The 26,408-nt window shown below is 29.2% G+C and overlaps 1 protein-coding gene across 1 annotated transcript; it reads right to left on the bottom strand.

Annotated features, from left to right (window-relative positions):
• On the bottom strand, positions 1-26,408 carry LOC142326969 (uncharacterized). The gene is made up of 4 exons (XM_075369701.1): positions 26,280-26,408; positions 26,000-26,070; positions 20,473-20,724; positions 1-1,242 (listed from the first exon to the last, which is right to left on the bottom strand). The coding sequence occupies exons 2-4, from the start codon at positions 26,054-26,056 to the stop codon at positions 148-150; spliced, it is 1,404 nt and encodes a 467-aa protein (XP_075225816.1). The 5' UTR covers positions 26,057-26,070; positions 26,280-26,408; the 3' UTR covers positions 1-147.

The raw sequence follows: 26,408 nt of genomic DNA on the forward strand, positions 1-26,408 counted from the left end.
TTTTGGCAGAATATTTTACTATGTGCATGAAATTATTCATTCTCCTGATAACACTAAATTAAACCACACATTTTAGGAATGGTAATTGCATAAATGAATTTTAAATAATATTTATAAATTAAGGAAAAATATAAAATTACTTCTGGGTCATTCATTTTGTGTGTTGCTAAATCTGTTTGTACCTGTCGATGAAAAATCAGCAGGTATAGTTGAATTATGCCTAGTCTTACGTGAACCTTCTGAATCATTTTCTGCATTCGGATTAACAGAATGCGATAAGGCGACAGTGCGATCAAAATCAATCATTGCGTATCTTTCTGTCTGTTTATTAGGTGAATCTGGAACCTGTGATGAATTGTGTGTTGTTGATAATGGTGAAGGAGGAACATTTTCACCACGTGATGGTGTTTGATCGAGATCAAGTACTACATAATTTATCACTTGATGATGTGTGGCTAAAGATGGAGGCGTCAAAGGTTGCGAAGACTGTCCGGTGGCTAATGTCAGTGATGAATGTAAAGATATAGAATGCGGAACTGTACGATCCACTTTCAAAGTTAAACTTCTAGAAAGACCTTCAATTTCTCCTGGTTCTAAATTTTCATAACAATGTTTTGGTTCATCAGGGTCCCGATCGGGTTTTGATAGCGGCCGTGGAGGTGGCTCATCAGTAGAGATGTTTTCCAATCCTGGTACGACATTCATATAAACAGGAGATGAAGGAACTTGGTCCAAATTTTCATCGACCGGTATCGTCGCTGTTTCATCTAAACGAGTATAAATACAATCGCTAGCTAAGCTACCAGTAGGCGAAACCGGTACCACAGCTACAGGTGTTTTATCTGTACAACTAATATTCTGAATGACAAGGGGAGGGGCATTTTCATGTGGAACTGCTAAAGATAAACTTGTGGTGTTACTATAAGAATGACATAATGTCCTATGTTTTTCTAATTCAGCCTTATTAAATACCTCTTCATTAGCGTAATTGTTATTTGCTACTGCAGGCGGGGGTGATGGTGATCCAGTACCTTGAGGACTTAAAGGACCATTACTGTTACTACCAACACTATTAATGCGACTAGGTCCATTCAGTAATGAGAAACGATTACTATTCTGTCGGAATGGTGTTGGCTCCAAGTAATTCCCATCCACTCCCATCTGTCTGTTAGGAGGAAGAGATGGAGGAGGAGCTGGAGCAAATTCTCTGGATATTGTGTCATCAGTGGAATTATTTCTCATCTGTAACAAACGTTAGTATACATAAACATGTGAATAACATAGATTTTTATTAAAAACAAAAAAGTTAAAATAATTAAGTCACTGATATTCACCAAAAATATAAACACTACATTGCTCCTATATCAGAACAAGATGAACACTTTTTTTCTTAAATAGATGAAAAACTAGAGAGGGTATACAGTCTGAAAAAAAGCATTAAAAAAAAGATGCATTACTCAATACCAAAACTAATGATTTTGTCCTAGTACAGAACTAATTTATTTTTGGGGAAAAAATGTTAATTTAAATAAACCACAGTGGAATTGATGTAATGCATATGATTTTCTTAGAAACCTATAACAAATTACTAAAGTATTTATAATCATGTAATATGAAGAATTCGACAATAAACCCATATCGGACTGCTGAATTTTATAATTCTGATTTTTGTTCAAAAAAACTGTTGGCAACATAAATAATGCACTGACACACACACACAAACAGAAAACACTGTAGGTTTATGTATAAGGAAAGATAAATAAATATGTATGTGCATCAATATGTATGTGTGTATGTACATGCACATACACACATAGTGACAGAAAACAATGCAAATTTAGTAAGGCAAATTTAAAAAAAAATTTATTACTATATATTTAAATACGAAGTATACTTTTCAGATATATTTTCTATAGTCATTAAAAAATAAAATAATAGTTTAAACATTTTTCATGGTTTAAAAACTTCTTTTAAATATAAAAAAAATGTTCTACATATTTTTTAAGAAATAGTTTATCACCACTTTTATCTTTATTGTTGGCAGCTATATATACAACAATGAAAACAAAATAAAAACAAGCCAATGACATCATTTTAATAAGAAACCTATTAACAAATCATAATAAAAGTGAGATCAAGTTTGAAGATAAATTCTCTTGAAATGTATCGTCTCATTCTCTAGTTCCATATCACTTTGCAATTGTCAGCTTGTTTACTGCCTTTATAGCTCATACAGTTTGTAACCAGTTTACAAAAATCTGAAGTATTATTAGTCACAGCATTTTATTTAAACTTGCCAACTCTCAAAGTACTAAATTTTATACTAGTACTTATACTAAGTACTACGCTGTGTATGTTTTTATTTTTCATAGTTTTTTTTTTTTTTATGAAAACAGTATCTGTAACTACCTTTTTGAAAAAAATATTGGGTTATTGTATTGGCTTCATTACAAACTTAAGTGTTATAAATCAAATATTGAAATGCAGTTGTGATAAAAAGTGCTTTTTATAATAACTTTTTTTGTTTATTATAATAAAAATAGATATGATGGGAAAGGATCTCTATTTTTTCACTGCCACATATATCCCACAAATAAAAAAACTGTAATAAAAAAATCTCTATCCTCATTATACTTAATTTAGACTATAAATTAAGCTAATTTTACTATATTTAAATTACAACATGAATTTTTTGTATGGCTAACAATGGGTTTTCCACAGTTCTATCAGCTGTTTCTGAGATAGAAAATCTTCATAAAATCCATAAAAGGTAATAAAGTGTAAAATTTAATGAATTGAGATTAAGAGTTCTAAGTAAAACATCATCATTAATAATGTATTAAAATTTAAAACTATTTGGCTAGAGATTTCATTAGTTATAATCAGCCTAAATAAAGGGTTTGAAATCAAGAGTTTTAAAAACAAGGTCTTTCTTATAACATACCTAAGAAAATGTTCTCAGTGTCTGAAAAATTTAATTGCAATAAAAAAATACTGGATTAAAAGAAATAAAAGTATTACGTATAATAAATGAAAATCTGCCAGACTTTACTGCATATTTTTAATCTGATAGTAAACTATACAACTGTAGTGTCTCATTAACACAGTATCATGAATTATGACGCAATATATTGTGAATGAAACACGCTTTAACATTTGCATTGAGAATTAGGAGGAGGCTTTACTAATATGTAAGATGCAAAAACAAAATTAATCAATTAATCCTTGACAAAAAATAGTTAAACCAATCTGTTTCATACACTGCACACAATGTCCAGAGACTTTTTCCCTCTAAATCCATTTATATCTTCTGTAACTTTCATCTGATAATTACAAACACAGTAAATATTACACATAAAAATTATGTTTTCAATTATGTGTATGAGAAGGAAAAAATATGTGACAAGTTACAGTACGCTTAAAAGTAGTGTGACCTCATCGCATGTTCAGTTAATAAGAAAACACTGTTAATAAAGTTAATTAATTAATCTGATCAGGTTATGTTATTTCATTTTATTTAAAAATATAATTATTAAACAAAACTGCCTCATTATTCTTAACAACAATTTAATAAGCCAACGCATAATAAATTCAATGATGTAATGATTTCCAAATTTAATTTTTATTTGCATAGATGTGCATAGTATTTAATTGAACATTTAAAAATATATATAATGTATTTTACAATATTCAAATCTGTATCTCTTTCCTTTAAGTGTATTTATTTTGTTAAGCAGCAGTCTAGAGTTCAATCAACTACAGAGTGTTAAAAAGTGACATTACCTTATGGAAGAATGTTTCCTCCTTTAGTTGTAGGTATAGTTGAGGAATAATGGGTTACACAATGCAGCAGAAAATATTCATTGTCTCCCAATACAATAGATATGCCAGTTATGCCATCTTATGCCAGGACGCCTTCATAGAAACATACGATGTTTAATTTGAAAAGGCCTTTAAGGTCCATGACGAATTTGCTTTAATGTCATCAACAGTCTCAAAACGACATCCTTTCATCACCGATTTTAATTTCAGAAATAAGAAAAAGTTGCAAGAAGCCAGGTTTGGCAAGTAGGGAGGCTGAGGGAGGACAGTCATATGATTTTTGGCACAAAACTGAGGAATTAACAAAGCTGAGTACACAGGTGCATTGTCGTGGTGAAGGAACTGTAAGTTGTCTCGCCACAACTCTGATTCTTTTTGTGGATTTTTTCACGTAACCATTATAAAACACCTTCATAGTAAGCACGGTTCACTGTTTCACCTTGAGGCAAGAATTCAAAATGCACAACTACATTAAAATCAAAAAAAATAAACAACAGAGAGCATCACTTTGACATTCAATCGAGATTGAAATGCTTTCTTGGGGTATGGAGATCCTTTACCAATCCAGTGTGATGATTGAACATTTGTCTTAATGTCATAGCCATAAACCCAGCTTTCATCTCCTGTTATGATCTTTTGTATGAATGTTTCATCGTCATTGGCTTGTTCAAGAATTTGCTGACAAACGTCTTTCTGCCGTTCAATCATCAAAGAACAAACTTTGCTGCAACTCAATGCATGTTCAATTTTTCAGTCAAAATGTCATGGTGTAATTCAATTGAGATGCTAACCTCTTCTGTAAGTTCTCTGACAGTCAATTGGCGATTTGCATGCACCAGATCGTTGATTTTCTGAACATGGGTGTCATCAATTGAAGTTGAAGACCTTACTCATCAAGGGTCTTTTAACTCATGAAAACCATTTGTAACATTGCGTACGACCCAGAGAATCATCTCCATATTCAAAAGTTGAAACGTTTCCCCTAATTTCATGAAACATTTTATGTTGTAGTGTTTCTCCTGAAAATTGCACATTATAAAAATTGTTGCTAACATTTAAACACGCTGCATTAAAATAACAATAAAACTAAATGAGACATCAACAGTCCAAGAACATGTGGTTACAGAGGAGGTTATGTGGAACACATTGCTGCCAACCATACATCACTAAATATTTCTGTTGGTGTTTAATTAAAAATGTTCGGTTATTTTTTGAACAGACCTCTTATGCTATAATTTTTCAATAAGCATACATTAATTGACGATTCTTAAATCATAACTACAATTATGGTGAATAACTTCATTTTAAAAATTGCTTATTTCTTTTTTTTTTGTGTAGTGAGATAATAGAATATACTAGACTGTACAATTTAAATAAAAAGTGAGGAGAGCAGATCATATCTGGAAAATAAACATCATTTTCTAGGACTCTTTGCAGTAGAGGTACTAGTATAATGTAATTATACTAGTTATTATACTAGTAGTTATACTAGTATAATCTGAAACAACCTAATCATATGTAACACATACTACATTACTCTAGAATAATATAATAAATCATATAGTACTATTAGAATTAAATTATCACCAGTTAAATACAAATCTATCAAGTAGCAGTTTTATAGAGCATCTACATCATTAGTTTAAAGAAACTATTTCAAATTATATATTAAGATACATAGGTACAAAAAAATGTAAAATTAAAAAAAAATCACATCCTCATTAGTAAGGGAACAAACTCTACATTGCACTATTTTATGTACATTTTTTAAATACTAAATATATTCTTTATTACGAGACACAATGTTTTAAGATTATGAATTTAATTTACTTCATCCATAAGAAAATTCAATACTATTCATAATAAAATCTATGAAAATGCTACTAAATAGTAAGAGATAACTTATAGTGAAGAAAAACCACCAGTTTAACATTTAAAAACACATGAAAAAGAAAGATATCCATAAAAAATTAGAGCAGGCAAAAAGAAAAAAGCACATATATTTAAAACATCAGTGACAAAATAACATTTAAAAGATTCAACAATTATTTTTTAAATTCTAGCAAATTATTGAAGAAATATAAAATTTCATATAAAAAAACATCATGCAAATCATAATTAACCTCATAGTTAACCTAAATAAGAATATAATAATAATAATAATAATATTCTATATTAAACCTCCATTACATGCATGAGCCACTGTGATGCGGTTACATGTAAATGGTATAATGAACTGCAATTGATATATGATCAAAATAAATACATTTTTTCTAGTTTATAAAGTAAATTTATCCTAGTAAAATTATTTTATTTATTCTAATTATTACCAATTGATTCGAGTGTTACTTTAACATTCATAGTTGTTACTTTTTGGAGTACCTACACTCTCAAAACTAAAAGTAGTTTTAAGAATGGTGGTACTCCAAAACGCATTAACTACAAATGCTAGAGAAACAAGGCTAGGAAGGGCAAAGAATAACACTCAAATCAATCATGATAATCTTAGTGGAAATACAAAATATTGCAGAAACTCTAATTTTTACTATATCATAAAATTTCTCTGCTAATTCATTTTTGAACACAGATTTAAAAACACTATTGAAAAAAGTATGCATCCTATCCCAGAATTTATATTTACTTTGATTACTCATCAAATTCATGCACTGTTTGGACACAATGTTTAAATGTAAGGCCAATAGAAATTTTTTAATTTAATTTAAAACTTAATATTTATATAAAAGGAGTGTTCCGGAACGTATTCTCCAAATTTCAGGTACTGATTCATGACACCAAAATAAGCAAAAAAACATTCATATTGACAAGTCCTATCTTGCTTTGTTTTCCTTCTGGACGCCACTTTGTGATTTTCAACAAAAAAATATTTATCATACATGATCTTCAGGGATGTATTTAGAGAATACATCCTGGAAGACTATCTATGATAAATATATTTTATAATTTAGATTATAACAATCCAAATATAGAATGAAGATAATTTGTATTGAATCCTTGACACAATTAAACAATTGGTTGGTTTGAAATGTAACCTTATTCTTCATTTAAGAAGTTCCTGAAATTTGAATGTGGTTCGTGAATCAATCATAACAAAGCTGTGTGCAAACACTAGATAGTGGAAGTTACACTTTTTTTTTATTCTTTTTTTTTAGTAAATTTTCCTTATGCAAGCATTTGATTTAAGTTAAATACAAAAGCATGAATGGTATGAGCACTTTTTAAAAACAGACAACAGTAAGTCGATAATAAAAATTGTTTTTGTTTTCTTTCGACCGAAAACATAAATTAAAATTTAGTGAAGTGGATGAAATTATCCATAACGACTGAAGGAAAATAATCCATAATATTTGATTGTAGCCCTATCATATGGTACTTATCAGCAAATTCTGTTGCAGGAGCTAAACAAACATCAATGAACTCAACTTTCCAATGAACTAAAAGCATTTTCCTACACTATTCCAATTTTAATTTCAGTATTGTTACTAGGAATGAATCACAGGTTTATTGTTTTGACCTCCCAAAATAAACACTATTTGTTGCAGTGGAAGAGAACAATGTCACAAAAGTCAAAGAAAATAGGCAGGTTTAGAGCAACATCTAAGTTGATGTTGAGTTACTCTTTTGACTCAAATGACATAATGCATAAAGTTTCTGCCTACATCAAACTGAATTGATAATTCTATTATCATGTTCTGAGATGGATCAAAGGTTATCTGACATAAAAAACTTAATAAGCGGTGCAAACAAAACTTGATTCTTGCACTATTTCAATGTGCCTATCAGCATGTGACTAGTTGTGTATAAATTTTTCATAGCTAATAATACAAGTCATCCTGCTTGTCAGATCTCACTCCATACAACTTCTTCCCAATTACAAAAAGAAAATGAAAGCTTGAAAAATACATTTCAAGATGATTAAAGAGATTCAATCTGAACCACAGAAGAGGTAATTAAACCCTGGTGAAAGATTATTTCCACAAATCTTTTTAAGGAGCAATCCCGCTTTGCAGAAGGATATACTTTGATGAGGAGGGAGCCAATGATTTAGAGCAATTTATTTTTTTTTAATGCTAATTTCTGGAACTTTTCAGCAGCACTTCTTAAAAAACAAAAACAAAAATATTTGTATAATTAAGAGAAACATCTTTCTTTTTGGAGCTAATTATTAGCTAATACTCAGCAGCGTATCTGGTAGGAATGCTAATTTTGAATTCCAGCCATTTTATTAAAGGACCTTCCTCTAGGTTTTAGCAAACTTCAGAGATCTGGTAAAAAAAGTTAATGGCAGTTAGAAAAATGGTTTTTAGATGAAGATAAATCTGGTTACTTGTTTTATTAAATTCATAAAATACACAATACATTAGTGTGAGGTATATATTTATAGGTACGAAATCAAAAATCACTTTTTGAAAAATTTTGAAATTCTTCTACATTAATTACTATAAAGATTTTGTTTTGGAACTCTGAATATAAAACATATTCATCACTACCATCTGCATCAATTTCCAATCCTTAAAAATTTCATACATTAACTGTTCATCCGAGATCAAATGATCATCACAAATAGCTTTGTTTGGATAACTGTCAAAAAAAACTTCTCTCAGTTGTTACATAAAACTTTTCTTAACAGAATTTGTTGAATTAATGCTATCTAGTGAATTTATGTACGAGGGCTATTCAGAAAGTAAGGAACGTTTCCACCTGATGCCGCCAGGCGCACGCCAATCTATATACTGGTGTGCTCGTCCCGGCACCTCAGTCAGTGTCCAGCCGTGATAACAGGAACATCTCCGCACTGCCCGTTTTTTTATATCCAAATTTGAAATGTGTGCTGCAATCGAAAATCCCGCCAGTTGTGAGGTGCGGTCTGTGATTTGTTTTTTGTTGGCAAAAAACTTAAAACCAATAGAAATTCATCGGGAACTGTGTGAAGTGTACGGGAACAACGTAATGAGTGAAAGTTCTGTCAGGAAGTGGTGCATTCAGTTTAAAAATGGCTGAACAAACGTTCACGATAAAGAGAAGAGTAGGCGTCCGAGCATTGTGACTGACGATCTGGTCTCCAAAGTTGACGAAAAGATTCGTGAAAACCGCCATTTCACAATAACTGAGCTTTCTCTATGTTTCCCACAAGTTTCACGGACTTTATTGTTTGAAATTGTTTCACAGAAGCTAGGCTACCACAAATTTTGTGCAAGATGGGTGCGTCACTGAGTGGTTGAGATCACAGGCGGCAGAATTCTATGACAGGAATTTCAAAGCTTGTCCACCGCTATGATAAGTGCCTGAATTTGTATGGTGATTATGTTGAAAAGTAGTATTTTAGACCCTCTTTCACATGTATATAATAAAGTTTTTCTTGTACTTGGTTTTTTAAAATTCCAAAACGTTCCTTACTTTCTGAATAGCTCTCGTATATTACAACTAACATAGAATGATATCTAAAAGCTTCCACACGCATAAGGAGGGAATCCATTACAAAGCGCAAAGGTTAAAGGTGATACACTGTCACTGGGGCATTTATCACAAACTTACTGCTGAAATAACATTATGACTCTGGCAAAAAACTGTTAAAAAAGTGTGCTGTCTAAAAAATGTTAGGAGATTTCCAAAACTATTCATTAAATATGAGGCATCGACTTCCGTGGCGTAAGTGGTAGCATCTCAGTCTTTCATCCGGTGGTCCTGGCTTTGAATCCCGGTCAGGCATGGAATTTTTCATATGCTACATAATTCAATGTCCATATCCATAAGCTTATGCAAGCAAAAAAAAAAAAAATTATCTTTTGTCAAATTTAGTGTTTAATAAAATTTCGTTTTGTCCCAAGTGTGTGGAGATCTTGGTTTTTATCATCAGTATGAATAAAATTTGATTCAAATGCGTGTAGTACCTTGAAACCTGTGTACATGTCAAGGTATACGTGTAGTACCTTCTACGTTTGGGAAATGTGCATGAAAAAGTTCCATTAATTTGAAAGCGAGTAGTATTTATACCAAAAAGAATTTTCTGTTTTATAAATTTAAGAAACTAAAATTTTTGTGATTTGTTTATAGATTTTTATCGGTCAACTTTAATATACTGGAGCCTGCCTCTTTTCAGAAATATAAGAGAATTATGATTATCGATTTACTATCCAGCTGATATCCAGACTCCTAAAATTAATTGATTGGAATGTAAAAATATATTTTGTCAAATAAATATTTATTTTAGATTGCAGTTTCTTTAGTGGGATGCAATGTAACAATATTCCTAGATAAAGGAAAAAATTCAAACAGAAGACTTAATCCGGCTAAAAAATTAGCTACATCTAAATACATATGTGCAGCTGATACTCTGCAGTAAAGATCACAACTACATTCCACTAAGCGTGTAACAGAGGGTTAAATAAACACACATACACACATTACATAAATAAATATGTACACAAATATACAAAAGAAAATGAAACATTACATATAAAAGAGTAGTACAGTCATAATTATAATAATAAATGAAACAAATTTGCCAAATTAGATTTCATTATTTTAAATGCTTATTTGTTTTTAGGAGCAACAATTCCATAAAATATTTTTATATTCAATAATACTGTGACCTCGATCTATCGTTCTTTTCCTTTTTAAGGGGACAAAAATAAAAACAGTACATCCAAAATAACAATTACATACAGGAAAAATATAAATTTTAACAGTAAATAAAAGAAAATGATTAAATGTTGCCACCAGAAGCTACATAAAATTGGTAGTCTTTTCAGTTATCACGCATTAACTAATGTTTTCAAGTTCAAAGAAAGAAAAAACTGTTTCATTCATTTTAATGGCATTTTACTTACAACAGGGACAGGAAGTACTTTCTTCCAAGCGCTGAAACATTCAGTTAGCGATCGGACCAGAGCCACTGAAGTTTACATCAGTATGATCTAGGCTGCTAGATGACCGCCCTTTGATCTGTGAAAAAAGAGCGTCAAACTTCCTCTGAAGTCTCTTCATGTTTCCTCGGCTCATAAAAATTATATTTTTATAACACTAAAACATAAAGGAGGATGACAGAACCCGAAAAATTAACTCGACTTGAACTGAAAATTACATGAACTTCCTTTGTCAATATAACACAGTATTTTAATTTACAGTGCAAATTGATAATCGCTGCAAAAATATATCACATTTATTACATGTACTTTACAATTTCAGTTTCACAATAACAAAAAACTGATTTAATACGTAATCAGTTTTCTGTATTTATATACCCTGTCACTATTTACACAGAGTTGGACAAGTGATAATTAAACTAAATAACTCTTGAAGTTTAAATATTCATTGTGGGCTAGTAGATAAATGAAAATATTTATTTATTGCTATAATTTGAAATTATCTAAGAAATAACCGAAGAAAAAAATTTTAATGTTAAAAATAACTAATGTTAATCAATACTGTTGATTTAATGTTGATCAATAATGTTGATTTAATGTAAAATCAATACTGTACTGCTTAATTTTATAATTGAAGGGAAATTAAATATTCTTATTAAAGAATAATTAAAATTATCTAAATTGCTCATTTAATTTCTAAAACTGTATCATTCATTTATAAAAATTTAAATATGTTTCACCAAAGGTTACCGGCACAGATGTTAGAAGTAAATTAACTGCCAAGAGAATACACAGGGACTCATTACATACACAGTAGAAGTCTAAAACTAAATGCATACTTTAATTTTAAAAGAAAAAAATTTGAAGCGAAATTTATAATACAGAATAAAGAAAATCAAATAATTAATATAACCTTTATTCCAGCTGAAATAATATTTTTAGCTTACATTACAGTCTATTCTAACAAAACCAGCCACTGTATCCATGTAACTTACATTATGTAAGAAAGGATAAGGTACTGATAAATTTCAGGAACTACCAACAGCAAAATGTTTAAACTATCAGAAATATCTCTATCTTAACAAAATTTAAACAGTTTAAAATTCATATAATACAACTTTCATACAAAATTTAAAATTTTAAAAGGACATTCATTACACAATAATATCCTATCATCATTCAACAAAACATGTTCAACAAATGTTTTTTCTAACTTTATAATTCATGTTATGGGATTTAAAAAAAATTATATGCGCTTTTTTGGGCCACAGTTCATTTTTCACTAAAATGGGCCAAATAATGTTTATCTCAAGTTTCTATAGTTTTTAAAATTTATTATTCCTTTTTTTAATCTATATATTTTAATTAATATAAATCTGCTACATCAATGTTTTGATTTTATCTTTACAACTTTTGAGAGTAAGGCCAATTTATTTTACATAGTAGCTGCTGTAACATTAAATCTGTAATTTGTTTACTTAATTTTCTTTGCTGGCACACAGAGGGTAATAAATAAGCGACATAGAAATATGCGCGTTTTTAATGTGACAGTTATGAGGATAAACTAGGTGTCGGTCGATTTGAAATCTTTTATAAAGCAATAAGTTATAACAATCAGTCAAGTTTTTCTGTATTCTTCAATTCATTCTTTAAACATTATCATATTTTTTCAAGTAAAATGCAGCCTTGTATTTAACAGAATATTTTTAGAAAAATGTTTCTGTTAGAAGTTTGCTGAAAAGAAAAATAGTTGAAAAATCTTGTGAGAATGAGGAATTAGTACTTACTATTAAACATACTACTTACATACTATTAAAAAAAATAATAATAAAAAAATAAAGTAAAAGAAATGTGGTTTATAAAATTGCAGAAGTCGATTTGAAAATTAAAATTAAGTTATAATTGAACTTTTTAAGATTTAAAATTTAATATTATGTGTAATATTTTAATTTTTTTAAACTTTCAATAACACTTATAAAATAGAAAATACATTATCACATTACTCTCACCTTGTAATCACTCTGTACTCTCATCTATGGCATAGAATCTTTGACACTGTTGACATCATTTGAATTAGTATATTTCTTGAAGCTCCTTATTATGTTTTTACACTTTAGTTTCCTCAGACATTTACAATCTACTCTAACATCAGTGAATTTAGAGATAACTTCATTTTTTTAAATGTATGTCACTAATGCGTTTACATTGTACATCAGTTCTTTAAAATTGTCTGTGAATGGTTTACTTATGCAGATATTTAGGGGTTGAATTATAAATTTAATTCACCCTGAACCAGTGTCAACATTTTTTTTAAATTTCTTTTGCACCTGATTCATTACATGTACCTTTAAAACTGTATGAAAATTAACTTTTTCTTCTACAACAGAGCGCCAGATCTTATTAGATTTCAAATTGTTTCAGTCAAGTCTAATGTAAGATTACTTTTATCTATCCTTCTTCCTGGATTTTAACAATTTTATCCATGGAAATTTTCCTCTGGATGATGCTTTTTGTTTGAGAACCACAAAAAGCAGTAACTTGTTCCACCAACAGTATAATTATGTATTTTTATTTTTATATGATCTAGATCAAATGTGCATAGATTTGAATTCTTCTCCTTCAATAATGATGTCAATGGCCAATAACTGACTGTAATATCATACCATAATTTTGGTATATCATAAAATATAGGACCTGGTCTACATTTTTAATTTCACAAATAGGAAAATGCACAAATGGAAATTATTCTTATTTCAAAGTGTATAGCAATCAGGAGAAGTTAAGTTGTTATATAGTGCAATTCATAATTTTTTTCTTTTACTTTACTTCGATTGATTAATATTTTTTGTAATTGTATCATTTCTTCAATGAAGTAAACTTACTTAATATTTTGTTTTACACTCAATTGATTTTCACGATAAAAAAATTAAGGTATAAGTTAATATACATAGTATGTCTGAAAATTTCCCAAACTATCTATATAAATAAAAATGTAAATGTTTGTTTATTCAAAATCTTAAATCTCTAAATGTTCTTCACAGATTGCTTTGAAATTTTGACACAACGTTGCATTCGAATATGTGTTTTTATACCTACTATTATATAGATGTCACACCCGACAGGTAAAAACATGCTTTTTTGAAAAACAGCACTATCTGTTGGATGTAAAAGCAACACACGCTATACTAAATATTTTACGATACCATTTCAATGTTTCCGATTGTGTGTTCACCATAAACTAAAAAAGTTACTTGATAGATTTACGCGTGGGGAAAAAGGGAAAAATCAGAAAAGGGAAATAGGAAAAATTGTAAAAGAGAAAAATCAAAAAAGGTAGAAGGGAAAAGGGGGAAAGAAAAATGGGAAAAGAGAAAAAAGGGGAAAGGCGGCAAAGGGAAACAAGGAAAAGAGAAATAGGGGAATGAAAAGGAAAGGGGTGAAAGGGAGAAAAGGGAAAGGAATGTGGTAAAAATGAAAATGGGAAAACGTTAAATTTTGTGAAGTTCCGTAATGTTCATTTTGTTAATGTTTTATCAAGCTTTCAATTGAGTTCATTTAATCTACATATGTACTCAAATCTAGCAATAGTGAAGCTTTGCCGAATCTGCTAGTATTAAATAAAAATACAGATCTAAAGATAAATGAATTTACTCCCATCAACACTCTACATTCTTCACCCTTCTTTAGTTATATACTTGTTGCAGTGCCAGTAGAGCCTGTCGAATGTTCTGGAGAATTCACTTTGTGGGATTGCCTTCAACTGCTCGGTGCAAGCTCTTTGGATGGCCAGTATGTCATCGAAAAATCGGCCTTTCATCTTCAACTTGAGTTTCAGGAACAGAAAATAGTTACTGGAGCCAAATCAGTAGGGATAATATGGTGATTTTATTTGCGGCATAATAACGTGTTAACTGTTGCCATGTGTGCCAGGGCATTGTCGTGCAAGAGTCCAACTGCCTGAATCCCGGTATTTGAACTGGATTCGACAAATGCGATGTATCAGCATTTCTTACTTTCTTATAGAATTTAGAATTCACTGTTTGACCAGTTGGTATAAATTTATGATGAATCAGGCACTTTGAGTCAAAGAATGCAATCAACATTGTTTTCACTCTTGATTTTTGCTGCCTGACTTTCGCTGGTCTTTGTGTTCCAGGACTAAACCAAGCAGCGGATTGACGCTTTGTTTGTGGATCACATTAAGCATCAGCATTCATTGCCAGTTACAATTGTTTACAAAAAATTTGGGTTGCTATCTGCAGTTTCAACAAAGTCTCTGGTGCAAGAAAGAAGTACCACTTCTTTTTTTTTTAACCTCTGGGTCCACCATTAGGTATTGCTTCAGAGGATGAGATGAATGATTTGTAGCATGTATGAAAATGCCATGCCTGACTGGGACTCGAACCCGGACCTCCAGATGGAAGGCCAAGACGCTACCACTCATGCCACAGAAGCTGGCAAAAAAAAACGCACCTGTTTTTGTTCTCCGATCAAGAAGTGTGGAACTAAACAAGAGCACAACTTTCGGCGGTTCATTTTTTTGTTAGAATGGTATGTACCGCATCTTTACCAATGTTTAGCTCTTCTGCTATGGCCAAAAGGGTAAGAACAAGTTGTTCAAGTAGGAGAGCGTGCACTTTCCCAATGTTTTCATTGTGAACAACTGTTGACAGCCTCCTGCTTTGTTCGTCATCTGACTCTCTAGTCTTTAAACCTTCCACCATGTGTATGTTATACGAGATCTGGCTTCATCACCGAATGCTTGCTGTATCATAGAATATGTTTCAACAAAAGAATTTTGAAGTTGAACACAAAATTTTGTTGTGCTTCTCTGTTTCACGTCGTGAAGTTGGACAAGGTCACATAAACACAATGCATGTGGCTGAATATAACTCAAGACTGGAGTGATGAAACATAATGAAATCTTGTAAACACACTCATCAGATATTGTACTACAAAATTACTTGGTTGTCTGAGAGATGGCTCTACTTGTATTGACTACAGAAATTTAGTTTGGGAATTTTCAGACCTACTATGTATAAAACCAGATAAATGTTAAAGCCAGGCGATTTACAAGCTAAATTTGTAAATTGCAAATTTAAAATTCAGTTTCATGTTCTGGAACACGTAGAATGAACTCATGTACTCACCAATAGACTTACTCACAGATATGTTGACAATAACACCTTATTCAATACAAGACAATGTGAACAACTATTAACATACATAAAAAAAACTACTGCAAATTAAATTTTACAGCTGTAAATGAGCACAACAAACAAATTTTCTTGACCCTAACTCACAAAAAGAAAACAAAAAACAAAACCACAATGTAAAATATACACTGAATCAATGCTAGCAGCAGACAGTTGTCTCAGTCACATTTCAAACCATACAACCTAATATAAACAATTTGATTTTAGAAGTACAATCCACTACAAACACAACTGTCACATGAAGATTATACGGAGGGATTTAACTCTAAAAATACCTGGAAATTCAAACAAGAGCACACTCTTTGACATACTCCTACCCAAAATAAATACAAACAGAACAAAAAAAAAAAATACATTTCATTAATATAAATGAATAAGACTAGAGAAAATGGATCACAAATTTTAAAAAATCTGGACACAAAGTAATCTTTAGTACAAAATATCAGAATAAGTGCTTAACACAAAGAACACAGACAACAAAGAAAATGCCCCTGGAATATATAAACTGAATTGCTCTGCTGCACAATTTTCTACCATTATGCAAATGAGATGCAGCTACGAGGATACAACGAGCAGTTGAAAGCTCTCCCCATACAAATAGTCAACATTTGCCAACCATTTAGTAGATGCAAATCACAACTCTACCAACATTAATGGAATTCTACACTAACATAAAAAGACTACATTTTAAACACACTAAAATTTTATGAAATATTGACAAGCAATCTACTGAATGGATAGAAGTAATTCAAATCTAATACACTTTCTAATATGTTTTTTCAATTGAAAAAAAAAAACTTACGCCAGGAGGAGGACAATACTAGCACCAATCACTGCAGATGGTTGCACAAGAAACTAATAATGTTATGATGCAAGTTTTTAAAACATTATATTTCTAAATTCAATCAGTTTATTGTTTAAAAAGTTTATAACCTAAATAATTAATCCAGCCTGTGATCAGAACATACATCTGTGTTACACGACTGCCAACTGTCCATCCATCTCATACTGGTTCTGAGTCACTAATACAATTCACATATAACTTTCCCAATTACTTCTTGATTCAATGTGAAATAATTATCACATAATAAATGACAATGTAATACAACAACTTCAGCTAATGACAATGGTATTATGCTTTACATTTTTATAGCAAGAAATGCAACTTAATGTAATAAGAGAAATGGAAAATGCAGTACATTTTGGAAAATTTATGAATAAAACAAATATCATTCCTCTAATAATTTATTTGACATAAACAAACTAAATAATCTTAGAACGATAAATCGAGGTTTCTTTATAAAAATTCACCCATCTATTAAATTAAAATTTTATTCGAAAAAAAATTATGTGTAAAAATTTACTTAAAAGAATTTTAGTTTCAAAGAAAATAGGTAATATAAGATAATAAATAATAACTACCAAAAGCAACAGAAATACTGTTTTAATCAGGCTTATTTTTAATTAATATTAATTATATTTACATTAAAATATGTAATTAATATAAATTAAATCTATATTTATTTTAATTAATATTATAAGAATCAAATACATTCATTTCATAATATTTTCAAAAAGTCATTTTATCCTAAAATTATTTAACGTACTAACACAAAACATTCCGCTTTAACATTTTTAAAAATAAAAAGGTTTCCATCAACAACTATGGTTTAATTTCATAGACTAAAAAAAAAAAAAAATTACTGAGATTTCTGTAAAAATATTAATTTAACAACATATAAAATATGGTAGAAGATAATGCATAGGCTTGGGAAACGTTTCAAGAAATTAAAATAAAAAAGTTAATAGAACGACCCGAATTCATTTCATTTCTAGGCCTATCACAAAAAAAAAGATATTTAAAATACAGATTGAAATATCTAAATAATATTTGATACATGTGTTTACATTAACGGTCTTTCACAATAAATAAATACACTGATTTCAAATTTAAAAAAGTGGTAGAGTTGATTTTTAAATTATTAATAGCCTAATAATTATTAGTTTTCGTAGAAGTCTGTAAACACATCACTGACTTGTGTATGATATTATCACTGAAAACTTTAGTGGATAGTTTCAAGGTATCATCGAGTGGCAGAATGATGCAACTTGATATTCTAACACATGGTCGTGCATCTCAGTTTAAATGGAAAGCATGCTAGAAGATTTTACATTACAGTGATGTGCTGTTGTACATTTTTTTGTTGGTAAAGAGCAATCTGCAAAGGATATTCATAATAAAATGTTTTCTGTTGTACAGAAATTAACAGAAACTGTAATCATTATGACAATTATCCGTTGCATAGAGAGAGGCACAATAAACCTTCTTGAGGATATTTAAAAGTTGTTGACCTGGTTGTCCTGTTTAAATTGCAATCAGAACCATAGTACAGCAAGGGGAGGAAATAATTTGAGCAGATGAGTAAGTAATGATAGACAACATTAATATAGTGTTCTCAAGTTCAAATTATTAGATTTCTAAAAGGTGTACTCATAGTGAGTGCTGAAGTAACTGACTAAAGAACACCACAACATTGTTCAAATGGACTTGTATACTTGTAGCATACTCATTGACTTGGTATGTCAATGAGGACATGCCTAACAGAAATGTTGGTGGGAGAAGAACATGATGAATGTGAAGAAACTGAAACTACCAGAAAGCATGTAACAGAATGTACTTTTACTACTGATATACTCCACACCATATGGGCACGAAGCATTGTTAGCACATCAGAAAAATCTTTTACCTATCAAAATCAAAAATAAAAGTTGTGAAGAATGTTCTATATCTAGGGTTACGATTTTTTGTTTATTAAATTTAACATTGCACTAAAGTGAATAATGGCTAAGATAGAATGACGGCATTATATTAATTATTAAATAATATTTTAAACTTTGTGAAAGACTACTGTGATATACAACCAGAACTCTTTATTTCTTAAAAATTAATTTACTCTGCTCGAATTCAACAGTTATTACACTACGGATTTATCCAGTTAAAGATAAAATCTTGAATATCTTCATAAAGATAGCATCCCCATAGATAACAAACTCTGAAGCTTCACGGTAATATATTTCCTTCATTATTTGTTAATTAACAAATAATAAAATATTCATATTTTTAAAAGCATTCCAAATATTAATCCAATAAAAATAATATTAAAAAATAACAGCTAAAACAATATTTCACTATGTCAAAAAAAAAACACTGTTAAATGTATGATTCTGGTAATTAACTGATCAAGCAATAACTGATCAAGCATCCTAAAAAGTAGAACTGCTACACATTAATACCTCACATTAATAGAAGTAGACAGGAAACACAGAAAGGAAAAAAAAGCAGCAGACCCCTTTTTGTTTTAACATCCCTCTGTACACTTGTCTGATCCTCTGAATATCTTATCCCCCTACAGAGAGGTTTAAAGACTACAAATAATTTTGTTAACGTAGAAGTGACTATTCTATCATGATTGAGGGTCTGTTAATGAAGCCCTGAACTGGTAAACATGGACATATAGGACCAAGAAGAAATAGGTCTTATGAAGTAAACTTATGGTGATTAAGTTAACCATATTCATTCTACATCTAATTCAGAAGAAGAGGATAAGTAGAAGCATTCCTTGATTAATTTTTTCTTAATAATTTATGTATGAACTGAAACCAAACCAAGGTTAGTTTTTACATAAAAACATATAATATTTATTAGTTGGTTTCATATCTAAAATTTAAAAAAAGAATTTGATTATGCTATTAACAAAAATTAAATCAAATGATACAATACACGTACATATATTTTAAAGTTTAATTTTTAACCAAATGCTCAAATTGTAAAAAATTAAAATTAAAAAAAGCAATTTTATTAAAAAATGACAATAAATTTAAAAAAAATCTCATCTGTTGTTTCATATTTTAATACAATTTTTTTTAAGATTTGTTTTACTTTATATGAAAACATCTTCAGTAAATAACAATAAATTAATACTTAAAAAAACTTGTATAAAATATGTTTATTATTTTCTTTTACTGGATTAATATTTTATTAAAAAAAAGCTTTTTAGCAAAGTTAAATTAATCTATAAAATATCATTAAAATAGGTTACAACATAATCTTTTTTGTATGATTTATAAGTTTTTGACATTAATTAAAATATATTAAAAAATGGCACATCTAAATAAAGTATAGCACAACACATATAAAAAAGTGCATCGAACCGGTCAACAAAAATAATTCTGATAAAAAAAAATTCTTAATTACAAGTTGTACAGTGTGAATAAATACCTGTAGAAATTAAAATATATAAAACAAGCAAAAATATGATCTAAATATTTTTAAGAAAAATAATTATCTAAAATGTACGTAATTTACATTAATTATAGTTCCAAACATTAAGATCATAAATTAGAAACTTAAAGTCTCCTAAGTTTCTAATCGGTGAAGTTGTAGTTTGATTCTGACTAATTTTCAATTAAACTAAAAGAAACATTTTGCACATTGATAAAATACTAATAAAAATAACAGAGTTTATTTCAATTGCAGATATCACAAATACCTGAATGTGTGTTTGTAATATGTTGAACAACTGTTCGGCTCGATGACAGCGGAAGGCGTACACACCGGGGCCGGTTGGGCAACGACGACCAGATTCAAAGCTGAATAATTCTGAATCAAATCCATAACGACGTAGTGATCGAAGAGGCCACTTGAGAGGAGCTTTACCGCGGTGATAAAGCACAAGATCGGTTTCTGTGACCTCCAGCTGACCCCTATGAAGTTTATTACCCCTCTCATCAACATTTGAAACCTGCAACAAGTAAACCTGAGACATGTTTAAGCAACAAGTATCGCACCGACACCAACAATTAATACACCAAAACCAGCAACAACATCAAAAGCAGTAATTACGATTCCCTCACTCATAATTTAAACTGTATACACAACAGATTAATTTTATAAATTAACTCATCTATGCGATCTATTTTTTATTGCCACCTCTTTTTCTTTCACCACTGGATCTGTTGGCATGGAACCGATCATACAATCTGTTTGTAATGTGCTCTCAAGGCCATATAATTTGGGATTTTATAAAGGATCTTGTCTATGTGCCTCTACTTTCTACTGATCTAAGGTACAGGATTGAAGCAGCTGTTGCTTCCATTACTCCAGACATGCTGGTTAAAAAATGGGATAAACTCTCATTTTGGTTGGATGTATGCTGGAGGATGAAAAGGTGATTTTATTGAACAACTGTAGGGAAAGCTGTAAGAATTACTCTTTCATTTTATTGGCAATTTGTTGCCACTAAGTCAAAGTTCAGATATTAAACCTTGATAAGCTTTCAAACCCTGATTAAACACTGTATATATGTATACATACAAAATTACAAACTTAGGTAATTTTTTTCATACCACTCTTATGATAAAATAAGTATTTTAATCATAAAATTATTACTATTTTTTATACAATTATATAATATTAATACCTATTTTTTATATACATAAGATAAAAATAAAATAACCAATTTATTTATGTATGCCAGGTTACAAGGTAACAACAAAGTAACATGACTGTTACGAAGGTTAACAGAAATATCTTATTTTCATTATGAAAATTATGTAACTAATCTTACAAACCCTGGCAGCTTAAATTACAACCACAAAATACAGAGAAACAAACAAAATCAGCGAAAGCTGTTTGAATGTGTCTTAAACTTTCTAAATGAAATAAAAAATGTTTCTAAAGTACTTACAACTATTTGGGAAAAATAAAAGATGTAACTTTCTGTTACAATATTTTTGTTATTTTTTACAGTAGTTGCGTTTTTGATGATGAGGTTTTGTATATACATACAAATGCAATTTGAATATTGAAAATAAGAAATCGTTTTTTTCTGGATGTAACAGTTTAGATTCAGAAATTAATGAAAACTGAAATGGGATACAACTGGGGTTGCCCTCAATTATTCTCTTCTCATTTATTTTTCAAAAAATTTCTCTGGGATTTTAAAAAAAAAATTTTAATAATTCTTAGATTGTTATTTTATATTTAAAAATAATCAAAGTAGTCCTAATTTTTTTTTAAATATTAAAACAAAAAATGCAACACTAGTTAAATAAGTATGATGTACTGATGCAATTTTGAAAATAAACATCAAACAACCCAAATAACAGTACCTGCAGTACAGTGACCAAAGTAAGAACATACTTAATAAAAAGTTAATAACAATCATAATCGCACCAACCTCTTGGTGGTAAACTTAGAGAGGAATGTACATTAACTTGAGTTATAAATTTTGTTAGTACAGCATATTTACAGGAATAAATGTAATATAATCATGGTGTAATGACAATGATGTTGGACAGGCTGGGGGGGGGGGGGGGATAACAGAGTACAACCCAAACCTTACTGTCTAAACTGGAAGTGAAGCAAAGAAACAAGTTACTGAAAAACTGAGTATCTTTGGTTTTGTTATGTCAAATTTATTATGTCTATATATGAATGAATAAGGCTCATCATTTTTTGTACAACTGGTAAACAAGTATTTCTAAACAAAAAAAAAAAAAAAATTGAAACTAATCCTGGTTATCACAAATAACAGTTTTTTTTTTGTAGTAATTATTTAAAAAAATTATGTACCTTCAAAAGTTAATTTTGGCATGTGTTGTTATAGTCATCAAATTAATCATCAATAAACAAGAAAAGGGTACTTACGTATTAACGCCACCGCAGCTACAGCTTTATTTAAAAACAAAGTAGTCAATTGGATTTCGGTGGAAAATGAATAGTCTCTTTATTAATTTTAATAAATGGTTATTTATATTTATTTATTTTATAAATATAATTTAACCAAACTTAACCTACGCTCGCTTCCCTTGACTAATTAACACTATAATATTTTGAGTATATATTTAATAAATTCAGTAATTATTGCAATTATTTATTATTTAAATAATCAAAACACTACTGTTAATTAGTCAAGGTTAGCGAGCGAAGCGAGCGTAGGTTAAGTTTGGTTAAATTATATTTATAAAATAAATAAATATAAATAACCATTTATTAAAATTAATAAAGAGACTGTTCATTTTCCACCAAAATCGATTGACTACTTTGTTTTTAAATAAAGCTGTAGCTGCGGTGGCATTAATACGTAAGTACCAAGAAAAGTAATGTTCTACCATAGCTTTTAAATTTTACAATCTTTGTTGTAATAATGATGGATTTTTTTTCTTAACATATGAGAAGGGAATAAAGGTCAATTTGACAAATATTAGTATTCAAATAACTATATTTCTATACACTCTTCTCTAATAGAAATGATTCACCCACAGCATCAAAAGAAGCATCAGTATGATGCCTTTCACGTGAGTTATGTCCCTCATAAATTACACAATACCTACACCAAAACGTTTGTAATTCAGTACTGTACAAATGTAATATATCTTACTTTCTATGTAAATTGGTTATTGTATACAATTATCAACTCGGCCTAACAAATGGCCAATTTAATATTTAAGGTTAATTACATGAAGGTAGTGAGCAAAGCGAGTGTTAGTTTACTGATATCAAACAAAGTTCAGAAACTTGTTGAATTTAATCATATTAATATTTCATTACAACATATCAGTAACTGAAATCAGTTGACACATTTCAATGAAGTATATTTAAGAACGAATAATAAACATTAAATACAGATTATAAGAAAAATAAAAATGTAAACACAAGAATATTGATACAAATTCAAAACATTACCCTAGCTTTCATTTTAAAATCTTTAATAAACTGACACTTTTTTTTAATCTATTTACAACCAGCACGGTAAAAACAACATATGTGTGTCATCTTTCTAAATAATTTTTTTTTTGTTTTTTTTTTTTAACATGATTGAATGTTAAACATTTTTCCAAATAAAAAGGTTAAAGAGCTCATGAAACAAAATATATATACACCTTCCTCATAATTTTTTTTTTTTATGAAACATTGATGTAAAAAGATAGTGAACATAAGATAATGATGGATGATTCATACCTACCATTCATACAAATAATGAAGTAAATTCTGATAAATTAATACATGTATGGTAAGCAGCAGAAAAAAATATATATAGGTAAGTATATCAAAATGTGTTAAAATTTAATATATGAAATTGTTTATGCATATTCTGGATATATATAGTGGATTCCTATTCCCTCTAATCAAATAAAGACTGTAAACACGTGCTAGATTTCAAACAAGCCAGTCCAAAACAAGGTCATCAACCTTCTCAAGAATTTTCCTTCATTTTACTTAATGACAATTTCCCAAAAGGCAACTAAAGAATCAAGAAGTCAATGCCAGTAACATGTTTGTAAACATATAAGAAAGGATATAAGTCTTCCCTGTGTTATGTCATAGTGGCCTAGGTGTTAACAATATCTCAAAGAGTAACAATCACACAATCCTGAGTGGTAAAAAATACTTAATTATAAAATATACTTCATAAGTCAATCAAATATACATATATATATATATATATATATATATATATATGTTCTTGACAATACATTTATTTTATACAGATATAAGTTTTTATAAAATATTTTACTTTTTCATGTAAATTACTTAATTTTTAAAAGGGGTAGTTAGTTAACCTAAGGTTGTCATATATTTTCCATCGAAACCATGTCTTTTTCCTTGATTATCATGAATGCACTATATTAAATAAAAACTGTGAGGTTAATTTTACTAAAGAGCCATTTCTTAAAGTTAAAATTAATTAATTAACACATTTAAAAAAAAGGCTTTTAATTTAATGTCCAAATTACTCAATTATCCCTAAACAGGATAATTTTCTTACAAAACCCTATAATGTTAATAAAAGTTACTCTTGGATTTTATGAAAAAAAAAAAAAAATTCAATGTAAATATGGTTTTAATACAAAAAGGTACAAATTCTATCATTTGTAATCGTTCTATAAAAGATTATAAAATATTTTGACTTTATAATGGGAATAAACTTATAAATATTTAAAATACAATACAGAATAAAATAACTTTATAAATTAAAAAATAAGGTGTAGAATATAATGGTTCATAATTTAGTTTAGAAAAAAATATAATAGTTTGCCATGAAAATGAATGATACTTCAAATTATAAAGGGATCTAGGAAGGCGGATAAAAAGCTTCTTCTACCTGAAGAGATAAATTTTCTGCTTTTTTAAAAAATGTACTACATTGATCCAAGATACTGGTGTACAAAAAGAGAATGGTTGTGGATAACTAATAAATAAACATAGCTGCTGGATAATATTGCAAGAGACTGAGTAGAGCTATTGTTAAAATTCAAGCAAGAATATGTCTAAGTTGTTGACCCATTTGACATAATCTTTGAAATAATGAAATTCACCATCCTACTATTAAAATGTGACTATAGCTGTGAATAACTTAAAAAAACTTGTTTTTTGTTTTTGTAAAAACACCAAGAGTGGTAGTATAAAAGTTATTAAAGGTATATGTAAAAAATTTTGTTTAACAGGCATTTTTTATCTTTGATATATCATCTACATTGCTAACAGCTTATATGTGAAAATTGTAAAGCAAACTACTACTACTACCATTACAACACTCATAAGCACATTTGTAAACCTATACGTAAGTAATGAAACTTTATTACTTCCTTGAAAAAAAAATCTTCACCTGTTTAATTTTATTAATAACTTAATTAAGTAAAGAATTTAATTGTTTGGGCCAACATACAAAACAATCATTTAACTCCTACAGAATGTCATATTTAATATTTTTTTTTTAGATATCTAAAAATTTGCAATTTAATCCTGTTGTATTTAAAACTGCTAAAACTTATTTTTTAAATTCCAGCAAAAAGAAGTTAGAATACGAATTTTTGCCCAATAATGAACAACTTGGATTCAAAAACGTTAGTTATTTAGGGATATTATTTTTTCACCGCTACGTAAATAATTTAACGCGTTGTAAAAATAATAATACCATAAACTATTACTAAACATTAGAAAATAACATGCAAACAGACAAAACTATAAATTTAATACAATTAACACCAATTACGTTTATTAGAGCAAAATACCTGGAACATATTAGGGTGAATATCATTGATATCTTTCTTGCTGGAGACACAGCCCATCTTCCTGCATTATGCTATAAAAACAAACGAAAACAAACGTTAGCGTTGTTATTAATTGAAAAAATTAAAGACATCATTCCGTTAATAGAGTGCTTAGATGCTAGACAATAATCTAGTCTAATGTCAATGTTGATAGACGGTTTCAAGGTTGCTGAGAATAAACACCAACAATGATAAACATACAACTCAATAGAAACAAACAATACAGCAGAATATTTCTTACATGTTTCATAAATAAAAACAATTGATCTTTCAAAACATGTCGCAAAGCAATTCGTAATACAACATCCACTTATTTACACAACAAAATATATTATTGACAACCCCCATTCCTTCCTTCGTTTAATACCAC

The sequence above is a fragment of the Lycorma delicatula genome, chromosome 6, assembly GCF_047948215.1.
Source record: "Lycorma delicatula isolate Av1 chromosome 6, ASM4794821v1, whole genome shotgun sequence".
In the NCBI taxonomy this organism is placed as follows: Eukaryota; Metazoa; Arthropoda; class Insecta; order Hemiptera; family Fulgoridae; genus Lycorma; species Lycorma delicatula.

Excerpts from the sequence above, each read along its gene's own strand:
- LOC142326969 (XM_075369701.1), bottom strand. The coding sequence starts at position 26,056 with ATGGGCTGTGTCTCCAGCAAGAAAGATATCAATGATATTCACCCTAAT. Across the intron at positions 20,725-25,999 it reads TTCACCCTAATATGTTCCAG|GTTTCAAATGTTGATGAGAG; the intron begins GTATTTTGCTCT and ends TACTTGTTGCAG. Across the intron at positions 1,243-20,472 it reads TATTACAAACACACATTCAG|ATGAGAAATAATTCCACTGA; the intron begins GTATTTGTGATA and ends CGTTTGTTACAG.